Source organism: Danio aesculapii, chromosome 19 (assembly GCF_903798145.1).
Source record: "Danio aesculapii chromosome 19, fDanAes4.1, whole genome shotgun sequence".
NCBI lineage: Eukaryota > Metazoa > Chordata > Actinopteri > Cypriniformes > Danionidae > Danio > Danio aesculapii.
The window spans coordinates 2,561,345-2,575,820 of NC_079453.1; the positions used below are offsets into that span (position 1 = coordinate 2,561,345).

The window sequence follows — 14,476 nt, forward strand, 5'->3', positions numbered from 1 at the left end:
ATATTTCTAAAAGCAATGTATCCCTGTGATATTATCCCTGTGATTTTTTAACTTTAAGCATTTATTTGGACAGAAATAAATAAAAACAGTAATATAGTATAAAAAGGACAGTAAAAATAGTGAAATAGTATTACAAATTAAAGGAAATAATTTCTGTGTGGATTCATTTTGAAATGCAATTTATTTCTGAGATGCACATCTGGATTTTCAGCATCATTACTAAAGTCTTCAGTGTCACATGATCAAAGGATATTTATTTATTTACAGCGTAGCGTTCAAAAATAGTATTGGTAATAATCTTTTTATCTTTTTGTATCTTCTCATGCTCATCAGGGTTGCATTTATTTGGACATAAATAAATAAAAATTGTAAAATATTATAAAAAGTACAGTAAAAATAGAAATGAATGAATGAATTAAAAGAAATAATTTCCGTGAGGATTAATTTTAAAATGCAATTTATTTCTGTGATGCAAATCTGATTTTTCAGGATCATTTCTCCAGGCTTAAGTGTCACATGATATTGTGACAACAGATTGTCATTTAATTACAGTGTAGTAAAGTAGAATTGGTAAAAATGTTTCAATGGGTTTATTTTCATAAATCTTATCTTGAAAAGGACAATAAAAATGTAAAATAGTATTACAATTTAAAATGCTATTTATTTCTGTGATGCAAATCCAAATTTTCAGCATCCAGAGTTACATGATACATAAAAAAAAAAAAAAAAAAAACATATTATACCAATTTGCTGCTCCAGAATCTTTTCTGACTACATTAAAAGTAAGTATTAGTACCTAAAGGATCCATATTTTAGCTAAAATAAATATTAGCAAATAAAAGATGAACAATGGTACCTTAAAAGTAAACATTAGTACCTAAAGGGTTCATGTTGTAGCTTTCAAAGTAAATATTAGTAAAGGATGCATAACAGTTCCTTAAAAGTAAACGGTACATATTGTAGCTTAAAAGTGAATATTAGTACCTAAAATATCCATAATAGCATCCTGAAAGTAAATAATTGTACTAAAAAATCCATAGTGTTACTCTAAAAGTAAATATTAGAACATAAAGGTCCATATTATAGATTAAAAATAAATATTTGTAACTATAGGGTCCATAATGGTACCTTAAAGGTAAATATTTGTACCTAAAGGGTCCATATTTTAGCTTTAAAGTAAATATTAGTACCTAAAGAATCCTTGATGGTACCTTAAAAGTAAAGGATCCATATTGTAGTTTAAAAAAAAATATTAGTACCTAAGGTATACTAAAATATATAAAGTATTGCTGCTCCAGAATAATTTCCGACTATCATTAATGCAGTTGTTCAGCTTCACATGTTTTTGCAAAGATTTTTAGCCGTTCCTCTTGCTGAATAAATGCATTAAATCTGTCACTGTCAGGTTCACTCAGCGTTCAGCAGGTGGATGCTTGTTTACTTCACTCTTGATTTGACATTTGTACGAAAGCTCTTATGACAGTGTTGTGTTGTGTTCAGGTGTGTTTGCGAGGGGCGTCCCGCTTTAGGCTTGGCGTGAGAGGGCAGTTATTTACCCCTCTGTGCCTCTGTTTCTGCCCCGCGGCTGCATGTTGAACGTTCTGGCCTCTTGACTTGGAGCTGGACTATTCTTAGCCTCCGTATTTTGGGCTTAAGGCATTAGGATGCTAAGATTAGCCCCGGTTATCATTCCGTCTGAGTTAACTCCTCACATAACTACATACCGGAAGGCTTTATTTATAATGCACAGCACTCTTTTCTTTCTCTCTTTCACTCTGTGTTTTTCTTTAATAACAGCAGGATGGAGAAATGATGTTTTGACGAGCAGATTCTGAGAGCTGTCTCACGCTTTCTTATTTCTGCACTCTGGGAAATAAAAGTACAAAAGCCGTCTCTGGGCCTTTCAAAAAGTACATACAAAAGGTTTTGTGTGTAAAGGGAACATATTAGTACCTAAAGGATCCTTAAGAATACTTTAAAAGTTAATAGTAGAACACAAAAGATTCATAATTGTATACCTTAAAAGTAAATATAATAAGCAGGGTCCATATTGTAGCTTAAAATTAAATATTAGTACCTAAAGGATTAAGATGGTGCTTTAAAAGTAAATATTAGTATCTAAATGATAGATATTTTAGCTTAAGGTAAATATTAGTACCTAAAGGGTCCATATTGTAGCTTAAAATAAATATTAGTACATAAAGGATCCACAATGGTACCTTAAAAGCAAATATTAGTACTAAAAGATCCATAAAAGTGCCTTAAAAGTAAATATTAGTACCTAAAGGATCCATATTTTAGCTTAAAAGTACATATTAATACCTAAATGATCCATAATAGTGCCTTAAATGTAAATATTAGTACCTAAAGGATCCATATTTTAGCTTAAAAGTACATAATACCTAAATGATACATATTTTAGCTTAAGGTAAATATTAGTACCTAAAGGGTCCATATTGTAGCTTAAAATAAATATTAGTACATAAAGGATCCACAATGGTACCTTAAAAGCAAATATTAGTACTAAAAGATCCATAAAAGTGCCTTAAAAGTAAATATTAGTACTAAAAGATCCATAATAGTGCCTTAAATGTAAATATTAGTACCTAAAGGATCCATATTTTAGCTTAAAAGTACACATTAATACCTAAATGATCCATAATAGAGCCTTAAATGTAAATATTAGTACCTAACGGATCCATATTTTAGCTTAAAAGTACATATTAATACCTAAATGATCCATAATAGTGCCTTAAATGTAAATATTAGTACCTAAAGGATCCATATTTTAGCTTAAAAGTACATAATACCTAAATGATACATATTTTAGCTTAAGGTAAATATTAGTACCTAAAGGGTCCATATTGTAGCTTAAAATAAATATTAGTACATAAAGGATCCACAATGGTACCTTAAAAGCAAATATTAGTACTAAAAGATCCATAAAAGTGCCTTAAAAGTAAATATTAGTACTAAAAGATCCATAATAGTGCCTTAAATGTAAATATTAGTACCTAAAGGATCCATATTTTAGCTTAAAAGTACACATTAATACCTAAATGATCCATAATAGAGCCTTAAATGTAAATATTAGTACCTAACGGATCCATATTTTAGCTTAAAAGTACATATTAATACCTAAATGATCCATAATAGTGCCTTAAATGTAAATATTAGTACCTAAAGGGTACATATTGTAGCTCAAAAAAATATTAGTACTTAAAGTGTTTATATTGGTACCTTAAAAGTAAATATTAGTGACTAAATGGTCCACAATTGTACCTTAAAAGTAAATAATAGTATAAACAAAATCTAAAAGAGTACCTTAAAAGTAAATATTAGTACTAAAGGATCCAAAATAGTACCTTAAAATGAAATATTAGCAGCTAAAGGATCCATAACGGTACCTTAAAAGTAAAGGGTCCATATTATAGCATAAAGTGAATTTTAGTACCTAAAAGATTCATAATAGTATATTAAAAGTAAATACCAGTACCTAAAGGGAACATATTTTAGCTTAAAAGTAATTATTAGTACCTAAAGTATACATAATGGTACCTTCAAAGTAAATATTAGTACTAAAGAATCCATAAGGGAGCATTAATAGTAAATATTAGCATGAAAGGATCCATAGTTGTAATCAAAGTAAATATCAGTACATAAAGGGTCTATATTGTAGCTTAAAAGTAAATATTAGTAGCTAAAAGGTCCATAATTGTACCTTATAAGTAAATATTAGTACCTAAACAATACATTGTGTATACATAAAGGGTCCACATTACAGCTTAAAAGTATATTTGTATATTTAGTATGTATAATTAGTACGCGGGTCCATACTGTGGCTTAAAGTTACTTATTAGTACCAAAAAAGTACAAAACTGCACCTTTTAAAAGAGTACTGCTCCAGGGACAGCTTTTGTACAGTTATTTGTGAGCGTGTAATGGTGATTGACAGCTTTGGCCAGTGTTGTGGTTCTGTTTTGGGTCTCTGTGCTTTTTGTGGCCGGTGTATTCTGGGCTGGGGGCCGATGGAGTCTCTGTGGCGAGAGATGGTTTCACAACGCCACGGTTTTTATTTCAGTGATGCCGAACGTGGACCTGATGCCAATATTCTGAGATGAACACAACTGTCACCTGTTGCATAGTGATACGTTAATAACCCACTGTTAAAGAATAACTGTGGTAGCAGTGGAGGTTTTTCTCACATTTCTCTGGAGGTTGAACCCTCCTGTTTGAGTTATGGGTCAAAAATGACACATGACCAATTTAACTACAGAAGTAAATCTTCAAATTTGGTGACTTTTTCCTAAAAATGACCCAGCATTAAGAAAGAAACATTTTCTATTTTCTAATTTTATGAAGCCTGTACACATTTAGGGTACAGCGGTTGTCTTAGGGGTCAATTTTTATGACCGACCAGCTATAAAAAACATTTTTGCACTACAAAAACTATTCTGTAAACAGATATTAGTTCGCTTTACTTAAAAAAAGTGAGTAAAAACCCATTGCTTTAAAAGCAATTGGTTTACTTAAAGTAAGCAAACCCATTGCCCGTAAGATTATTAGGTAAATTAATTAGGTGCATAATTCAATTATCAAAATTAAGTCAACTTAACAGTTCCAAATTACAGCGGATTTACTACACTCTCAGAAATAAAGGCATGTGAGCTGTCACTGGGGTGGTACCTTTTCAAAAGGTACACATTTATACTTAAAGGGTCACCTCAAAAGTATATATTAGTTCCATATTAAGTATATATTAAGTATATATTAGGAACACTTTTGTACTTTTTAGGTACTAGTATGTATCCTTGAGGTATTAATATGGACCTTAGAGGGACAAATTTGTACCTTTTGAAAAGGTACCATCCCAGTGACAGCTCACGTACCTTTATTTCTGAGAGTGTAGAGAGAGAATCTGCTGCTTTTATAGGTTATATTGTATTTTATTATCTTTTTTTGTCAAAACTGAAATCTCCTGTATGGAAGTTCAACGTGATTTGATCAATTATAAGAGAAAATGTAAAAAAATATGCTAATATATTTATAAATTACATTATTTACAACAAATTATTTTGACGTTTTCTCTCATAAATGTCCAAAGTTGAAATTATGACATACTAGATGATAATTTTGACATAAAAATGTAATGAATTCAGAGTTAGTCACAGATAAAAGTTTAAAATGATGAAACAAGCCGAATTACAAAAAAAAAAAAAAAAACGAGAAATGCCATAATAATGACGAGACAAGTAAAAAATGAAGATGAAATATACAATTATGACAGTCACATTTATCAGATAAAAGTTAATATAAATGACAAAATAAAAAAGTCAAAATTGTGACATTAGAATTATGAGATTACCATAATTATGAGATAAAATGTATGACATGCTCATTTCTTTCAATTAATTAGGACATAAGAGTTTAAATTTATGCCATCATTTAGTTTAAAAGTCAAACTTGGACAACACCCTTTTCTTTATGTCATAATTATCTAGATTTTATTTTACCTTGTCAAATGAATATATCTCATAATAATCTCATATTTAGATTTATTAATTGTTTAATCCCATATGTTGTAAATTAATATCTCTTAGTGTTTTATTTTTTGTATTTAGTTATTATTTAACTTTTCCTTCATAATATTAACATCTCATCATTTGTTTATTATCTCATAATCCTGATTGAGCATTTTTTTTCCTTGTGTGGGTATCTTTAAATTGAGGTGCATGTTAGATCACTGTGCCATCTTTCTAAAATGGAAACAATGAAAAAAACATTATTATGACAGCAAAAGAGTAAAAATAAAGCTTTTAATGAATGCCTGAGGAAAGCAGCATATGCACTAATAGGTTTATTAGTTTGGTCTGTGTTTTGGACAGCAGATTAAAGCCATGTTTATAGACGAGTCTTACAATGCAGCTTTTTTTAGGGCAGGAGGCCACATCATTCTCTCTCTAAACACAAACACACACACACAACCTATATCCGGGTTGGGACTTTCATAGACAAAATGATGTTTCTACTACAACCCCTTATCAGAAAAGGTTAGGACAGTATGGAAAACGCAAATAAAAAAGTAGTGATTTATAAATTTACTTTGACTTGTATTTTATATCAGGCAATGCAACAAGCATTATTGAATGTGTTCCTCATGATTTAATTCTTTTTAAAAACACATTTCCAAAAACATTTTATCAGTAATGCATTTACCACTAAAGTTGCCTTTCCTTTTTACAACACTTTAAACACTCCTGTAAGGACTGAAGACACCAAGTGATGAAGTGTTTCAGGTGTAATTTTGTCCCGTCATTTGTCCAACAAGACTTAAGGTGGGCAACAGTGTGGGGTTTTCGTTGTCACATTTTGCGCTTCAAAATGCGCCACACATTCTCTATTGGAGACAGGTCAGGACTGTAGGCAGGCCAGTCAAGCACCTATCCTCATCCTCGGCAGCCAATTATTCAGTTTAGGCTTGCACCCTTGTCCATTACGCAATGAAATTCTTCCAGATTCTTTGAATATTTTAATTATGTTATGTGAAAGGTAAAATGTTGAAGGAGAAATATACAAATGTCATCCTGTCTGTCTTTGAGGAACATTGTTTTTAAATAATTTTCTTGCATATTTGTTGACAAACTAGTGATCCTCTGCCCCTCTTTGCTCCAAAAGGACTAGACAAGGGGTGCCCAAACTTTTTCATATGAAGGGCCCAAAACCAAACATCATTTAGAGCCATGGGTTGAGTATAAATATACCAAACTATTTTACTTTAAAATTGGCATGGGCGATTTGCTAATTTATTTCAAAATAAATAGAAAACATCACTCAGAATCACATTAACTAATGCAGGATAACTTATTACAATAACAACAAAGAATCACATTTATGACAGTGTAGCTTAATGCTGAACACACTACTCAAGCAAAATCTGCCAAAGTCTCTCATCCCCATCATTCTCCCTTTTTTGTCAGATGGGAAGGCAGGCAAAATCAAAGGTTAACATGGGCCCGCTAGCCCTAGTTTGGGCATCTCTGGACTAGACCTTCTTCATGGTTTTTTTTATTGGCGGTTGGCATACAACTTCATGATGCATTTCCGCCATCTACTGGTTAGGAGTGTGGATCAGAGTTGAAATTTCTACCCTCTTATTCTTATTAATTTATATTTTATTATACAACCCAGTCTCTCTAAGAAACGTCAATAAGGCTTTCAATTTATCTTCTACTCCACTACTTAACATGCTATTAATATCTATATTTACATTATTTTCCTCAATGTCTATCATCATATTCCATTCCCTTTTATTGACCTTATTCTTCAATGTGGAAGTGCGCTTGTTTTTGCGATTGTTTTTGAACTTTCGACTCAGCTGGCTATGGGAGAAATGACTTGGAATAATAAACGGCACAAAACGGTCAAACTACTTACTCTACACGCAAGTGTTTTCATGACTATACAGACAACGTAGAATAATATAAAAGAAAACTTCAGTTTGCAACATCAACCAGCAAACAGAGCTGTTTTTAACGTCTAAAAATGAATGGAAGTGAATGAGAGCGGAAGTGTCGAGCCAAAAAGATTCCAATGGCTGCGCCCACTCGTACATTAAGAATAAGGTGAATATAATGGACATTTCTTTAATGATATGTTCTATACTTTCCTCTTCATTACAATATCCACTTGGATGTTTTCCTATTCTAAACAGTCCACTATTTAGAGCAGTATGTCCAAACCTTAACCTTAATATAACGGTTTCCTCAGGTCCATTTCTCCCTACTGTTCTGTTTTTACCCACCATCCTCTGGATCACGTAATATTATATTCCTGTTCTTTCTTCCTCCCATTTCTTTTGCCATCTCTCCCTCACATATTGTCGAATAACTGTCTTCATTTCGTCTTTACTACTTCTTAAAAACATGTCAATTTCTATGTTTAATGTAGCCTCCTTTGCACATTCATCTGCTTCTTCGTTCCCTAAAATTCCAACATGTGCTGGAACCCAGATAAAAGCTAATATGATCTCCATCTGTTAAATTCTGTATATTGATTGTAAAATTTCTATCAAAATACCGGATCTACATTCTTAATGTCCTGTTTTAATCGATATTAAAGATAAGCTTGAATCAGAACAGATAATAGTCTTCTTTGGTTTGTTTTTCTTGACTAGACCTTCTTCTTCTTCTTCTTCTTAGTTTTTTGGCGAATTGCATTCTTTGTGCATATCGCCACCTACTGTGTTGTGCAACCAGATTCTGTGATTGCTCTGCCCCAATCCCACAGACCTCAGAGTCCAGGCGCCGGTTGACGCTGCGTGTTCAGCTCCTCCCCCCTGCACACTGAACTCCTTAATCTCTAGACTTGTAACAGAGCATTTATTTTATTTACTTACATGAGTTATATTTTAGTTATATTATTATTAGTTCTATATTCTGGACTAGACCTTATTTTGGATGCTGCTTTTGTACCAAATCATAATTACAATCACCTGTTGACATCACCTGTTTCACATCCCATCATTATTTCACCAATTGACCTGATTACTAACCCTAAACTGCTCCTGTCCCAACTTAAGCTGCGCTCACACTGGGCTTTTCCTCCCATAGACTTCCATTCATACGCACGCGAATGCGTCAGACCGGAAACGCAGGGTCATGCGTCAAGTTTCGCAGGCTGCTGCGGTGCAAAGTTCAAGCTTGGTGAATTCTGACCTGTGAAATCGCATCACTTGAATGCGTGAGACCAATCGAGAATCAAAACGTAACCTCTCTGGACAGAAATTTAAAACATGGACCGATCGCTTGCTTTATTTAATGTCTAAACATTTTGTATAATCCTGTCCCTTTTCGCAGCGCCGTATGACAGAATTTCGCACAAACAAAGCCCAGTGTGACCGTAGCTTCATTTTGAAATGTGTTGCAGGTCTGAATGATAGTAAAGCATGTATATTTACAAGAGAAATGAAGTTGACCAGACAAAACATGAAATATTTTGTTCATATTGTCTTCAATGAAACACAAGTCAAAGTAAATTTGGAAATCACTGCTTTCTTTTTTTACTTGCGCTTTCCATACTGTCCCAACTTTTTGTCATTTGGGGTCATAAATCGTAATTCTACCCCTACTCAAACCCTTAACCCTAAACCCAACCCTCACAGGAAACAATCTGCATTTATACATTCTCAAAATAAATCATTCTGTGTGATTTACAAGCAGTTTTACTCTTGAGTACTTCAATTTTTGTCCCCATGCTAACACAAGTCCCCATGAGTCTGTGCGAATTCAGGTTTAAGTCCCCATTAGGATATAAAAACAAGCACATACACACCAAACGCCTTGTCTTTTGGCGCTGTTTTGTTCACATGTGTAAAAATACATGAAGTGCAAGTCAAACGTGACAGTCACACGGCGTCTGACTTTAGATTGAGCTCAAATAAGATTTGGGCCCTGAACGGGAGCTTGCTGAAATACCTCTGTGTTTACGCTCAAGGCATTGGAAATAGACCCCATAAAAAAGACCCTCCCTGTAGATTATGGTCATAATTGCGCTCGGGTTTATTTAAAGAGCTAAAGAAGGGTTTTAATTAGTCGTTTTCCAGCAGCAAGCACTGCAGTCCTTCATTTGTGACACAAACACATCTGCGCTTGTGTCAGTTTGTAATCTGCGCGAGCTCGATTTGTCCAGGGTCATGTCAAAAAGTGGGATACATTAAAGATGTCAGCATTTGAATCAGTCTTAAAGAGACAATTCACCCAAAAATTAGACATTACTCTCTTTATTCTGCCTCAAGTGGTTTCTTTCTTCTGTTGAACACAAAAGAAGATATTTTGAAAAAGCTGAAAATAGGTAACCATTGACTTTCATAGAAATCAAATACTATGGAAGTCAATGGTTACAGGTTTTTGGCTTCCTTCAAAAGATTTTCTTTTGTGTTCAACTGAAGAAAGAATCTCTGAAACAAGTAAATGGTGATTAAATGATGGCAGAATTTCAGTTATTGGGTGAACTATCCCCTTGATTTCAGATGTTACAATGCAGATAAATTATGAACCATTTTCTTAGCAAATTGAGTAACATATTGAAGAGAGTCTTGATGTGCAGTTGGTTAAAGGTTAAACATTTATAACAGAGCCAGAAGGCTGTGAGAGATTTGAGTTTAGATTATCATGAGGAACTTAGATTTGCTTATTTTAATGCAGTTTCAGAGTATTCATCTGCAGTCAAACAGTACCAATAATTAAAAAATTGTAAACGTAAAAAAAAGAAAATTATTTAAAGGGATAGTTCACCCAAATTCTGTCATGATTTACTCAACCACACAGGTTTTTTTTTTTTGTAAATGTTGGAAAGATTTAACCAATGACCTCCACAATGTTTGTTTTTCCTACTATGGAAGTCAATGGTTACAGGTTTCCAACATTTTTCTAAATATCTTCTTTTGTATTGTTTTTTATTGTCAACAGCAGAATGAAACTCGTAGGACTGAAACCACTTGAATGTGATAGTGAGTACATTTAAAGTTTTGGGTGAACGATACCTTTTATTTATTATTATTGTTATTAATATTCTTTTTACAATTCAATGTTCATTTTTGATCAAATATTTGAGTTTAGTGGGTTTTATTTTGATCTAAAATGTAGCTTTTATTCAGAAAAGATGCATTAAATGGATCAAAGTGACTGGAAAAAATGTAAATAAATGTTACTTTGAACTTTCTATTCACCAAAGAGTCCTGAAATAAAAAAAACAAAAAAAACCAATGAAGCCGCACAACTATTTTCAACATTGATAATAATAATTAGAAATGTTCCTTGAGCAGCAAATGTGGGTATAAAATGGTTTCTGAAGGATCATGGTACTGTAGACTAGAAAGAGAATGCTGAAAAAATTCAGATTTGAAATAAACACAATTTTAAAACATATTCATAAAGTATTCACAGTTCATTTTTTATAATTTAAAAAAATTTAATTACATAAATGCAGTTTTTTTTCACAATATAGGTATTTACATTCCTCAAAACTGCAAAATAAGTGACTTTTTTGCAGTGTTTGTATTTACGTGAAATGCTGTGCAGGGTGTGACATTTTTGTTTTGCAATATAATTAAGATATAATTAAGAGAATGTAGAATTAAGAGAAAGAAAATGTCATTAAAAATCAACATTTAAAGTTGCATGATACTGTATTCTGAAAACAATCCTCCTTACAACACTTAACCCTTTAACTGTTAAAGTCATTTAAAGAAAGACTGTTTTACACTTCACATTCTCTGATTCTTCATAGCATGTGTATTAATTCCGGTACTTTTAACATAAACCGATATATCAACCGTTTGAGTGTGTTAACTAGCGACATTAGGAGTAAGAAATGGAATCCAATTTTTCTCTCTCTGTTGGGCAGTTAAAGGGATAATGAAGGCTTTTTATGAAATTGACTCTTGTTTTTAACAAAGTGACAACAGGAAAAAAAGTTTGAATTTTTATCCTGTATTAACACTAAAAACCTTATTATTTATGCTCGAGTTAGTCACTGTCGCTGTCACCGGACGGTAGCTTCGCTGCGTTTGTTTGGAGTTTTGATTCGCAATTTACATATTTATTATAAAATACCTCCTCATTCACTAAATATTTATATATTTGTTTGTTGTTTTTAATTATATATTTACAGGGTGGGCCATTTATATGGATACACCTTAATATACTTTTTGGGAATTTCACAAGAAAAAACAATGGTGTGCTTGCTTTTAACGTAACTTTATTTTATAAGCCCCCTCATATATACTAATGTGCCACAAACAGGACGTTAATATCACTAACCATTCCCATTTTATTAAGGTGTATCCATATAAATGGCCCACCCTGTATTATTGAAATTTTCTTGCCATGAAAATAGCTTTGGTTGCTGACATGCCATTAAATAAAAAATACATTACATTACATTAATTTGCACAAAATATTAAAATAGAATTAGTAGATTCATTCTGTGTAAACTCCTTTAGAGTGAAATTTCAGTAAGTTAAAAATTATAATATAATGAATATACATACAATTCTCTTTTAGGCATTTCATGTGGTATCTGGTTTGAGGTTATAGTTTAACAATGATTTAAACAACAACTATTCGAAATTGTATGTGCCACATCGTATTTAAGCATTGTTTTACGTTAATAATGCATTCGATTTACTTTAAATTATACATGTCATTCTAGTTTATGGAAAATGATTGACAGAAATGCTATTCTTAAATTCACAATTTGTGCTGTGCTAAAATGCAAATGACCTTTAGCCAAAGCATGTTAGCCATTAATGTTTATATATATATATATATTATCTTACCTGTGTCTTTGAGGAACAAGTCTTATGGGTCAGACCGCAGCTGTTGAATCACAGCTGTTGAGATAGAAAGTCAAGTAAAAAGTAAGGTGGAGCGCCGATCTGTCATTTAATGATTTGAGATTCACTCTTGCACAAGCACTTCCTGCTAACTTCATTTATTCATCCACCCTTCCACGTGTCTTCCTCTCTAGTTTTGCATTGCCCCTTAATTAAAACACACCACTTCAACACGCCACATCAAAATTAAATCAAATTCCGGAACCAGAACTGGCTGTTAAAAGACATTTCAAAAGCCCTAGAAAACCATTCTGAAGTCAGTTTTGATAAGCAAAACCAGAATGTAGATCAAATACTTCAGTATCAAATAGATCCAGACCATAGGAAAAGCAACACACCACCATTTTAATAAACCACTGCTATGTTGATTATATTCGAGAGGGCTTTTATGTAGTTAGTGCACAAACACAGTTCATTGTACATGTATTGTTACTACTTGATAATATTGTTTCTTTTGGAAGGATGCTATATACTGTAGAATTACACACTGAAAATAATGATTCATTGGAATTACTTGATTTTTATCATTATTTTTAGGGGGTTTTCACCTTCATTATGATAGGACAGTAGAGATTTCAGACAGGAAAGTATTGGGAGCAGAGAGGGGGGAAGGATCTGCAAAGGACCTTGAGCTGGGAATCGAACTCGGGTCGCCTTGAGCACGTCGGTGCTACATGTCGGCACACAATACCACTAGGCTATTGGCGCCAACTTACTTGATTTTTTTTAAGTTCAGTGGCAAACAATTTATATGAGCTGAATTTATAGAAATAAATCAAGTTGAACATTACTATATTTAATTAGTTTCTTTAAATTCAGCCTATATAAATAGTTTACAACCACTTATCATAAAAAATGTGTAAATCTAATTAATCATTATTTTTCAGTGCAGGTTGACTACATTTACATACTGCCAACCCTGCAACTGACCTTGACCTTTGACCTTTTGTAATGCTGCTTTGGAATGATGATTATTGTGAAAAGCTCTATTGAAGTAAACTTGAATTGAATACATACTGAGTGTCTGCTCTCTCTCTCTCTGTGTGTATCAGATTCTGAGGTGTTTTCTTCGGCGGGCTCGTCTGGGGTCAGTATGCTGGACTGGGAGCGGGATTCAGAGGAATGGGAGAAGCAGTTACAGCGAGAGCTTCTGCTGATCCAGAGACAGCAGCAGATCCAGAAGCAGCTGCTCATCTCCGAGTTCCAGAAGCAGCACCAGAACCTGCTGAGGCAACATCAGGCACAGCTCGAGGAGCACATCAAGGTAAACAAGCCAAAACACACACACAACCTTTCAGTAACATTCAGTCAAGACAACAAATGTTTTTATTTTTAAAGTTAATCAGGTTTTAACAAAATATTTTTAAGGGTGACACCTTAAAATAATGATCTATTATAATATTTATATTAGTTATTATTTTATTAATATTAATTAATAATATTTACTAACATGAACCAACAATTAGATATACATTTATAACTGTATTTATTCATCTTTGGTAAGGTTAGGTAATGTTATACAGATAAACAAATTGAATTAAGTACATTTTAAATACTTGTAAATGAAAAGTCAGAAATGCTAAGTCATAATTGTTGTATTTTGCTAAGCTAATGTGCTGTAACTCTCCTGTTGAGGCTCTGTTTCCGTGAACTGAAGTGCACTCAGTGTTGACCTGTTCATCCGTCAAATCAAGCCGTTGTTTGCGTCAGATATTTGTAGACAGGATGAGGCTGATCTTCCGTTTTGAAGCGGGTCAGTGTGGTTTGAGTTCATTTGGCTGACCTGCAGGAAACTGATGGATTTAGAGCCGCTCAGTCAGTCATTAATCTGCTCAATCTCATTACCTCAGTGTGTGAGAAATAGTCCAGGCTCACTGGAAATACGTGCCTCTGGGTGCGTTTTGTTGCACGTTTCAGCTGGAAAATCCACTAGAGGGCGCTGTCTACATTTCTATGATTCTAAAATATGTCACGTAAGTGTGTTAAATGGGATGTTTGAGATGATAAATCCACTAGAGGGCGCTGTCTACACTTTTGCGAATCTGAAATACGTTACTTAGGGTGTGTTTGACTGCATGTTTC

The 14,476-nt window shown here is 33.1% G+C and overlaps 1 protein-coding gene across 1 annotated transcript in view; it reads left to right on the plus strand.

Annotated features, from left to right (window-relative positions):
- Nucleotides 1–14,476, plus strand: part of LOC130247255 (histone deacetylase 9-B) — a 66,928-nt gene that overhangs the window by 16,822 nt on the left and 35,630 nt on the right. Inside the window, exon 3 of the mRNA XM_056480485.1 lies at nt 13,447–13,658. Coding sequence (XP_056336460.1) covers nt 13,447–13,658 — 212 coding nt within the window. The remainder of the gene's footprint in view (nt 1–13,446; nt 13,659–14,476) is intronic.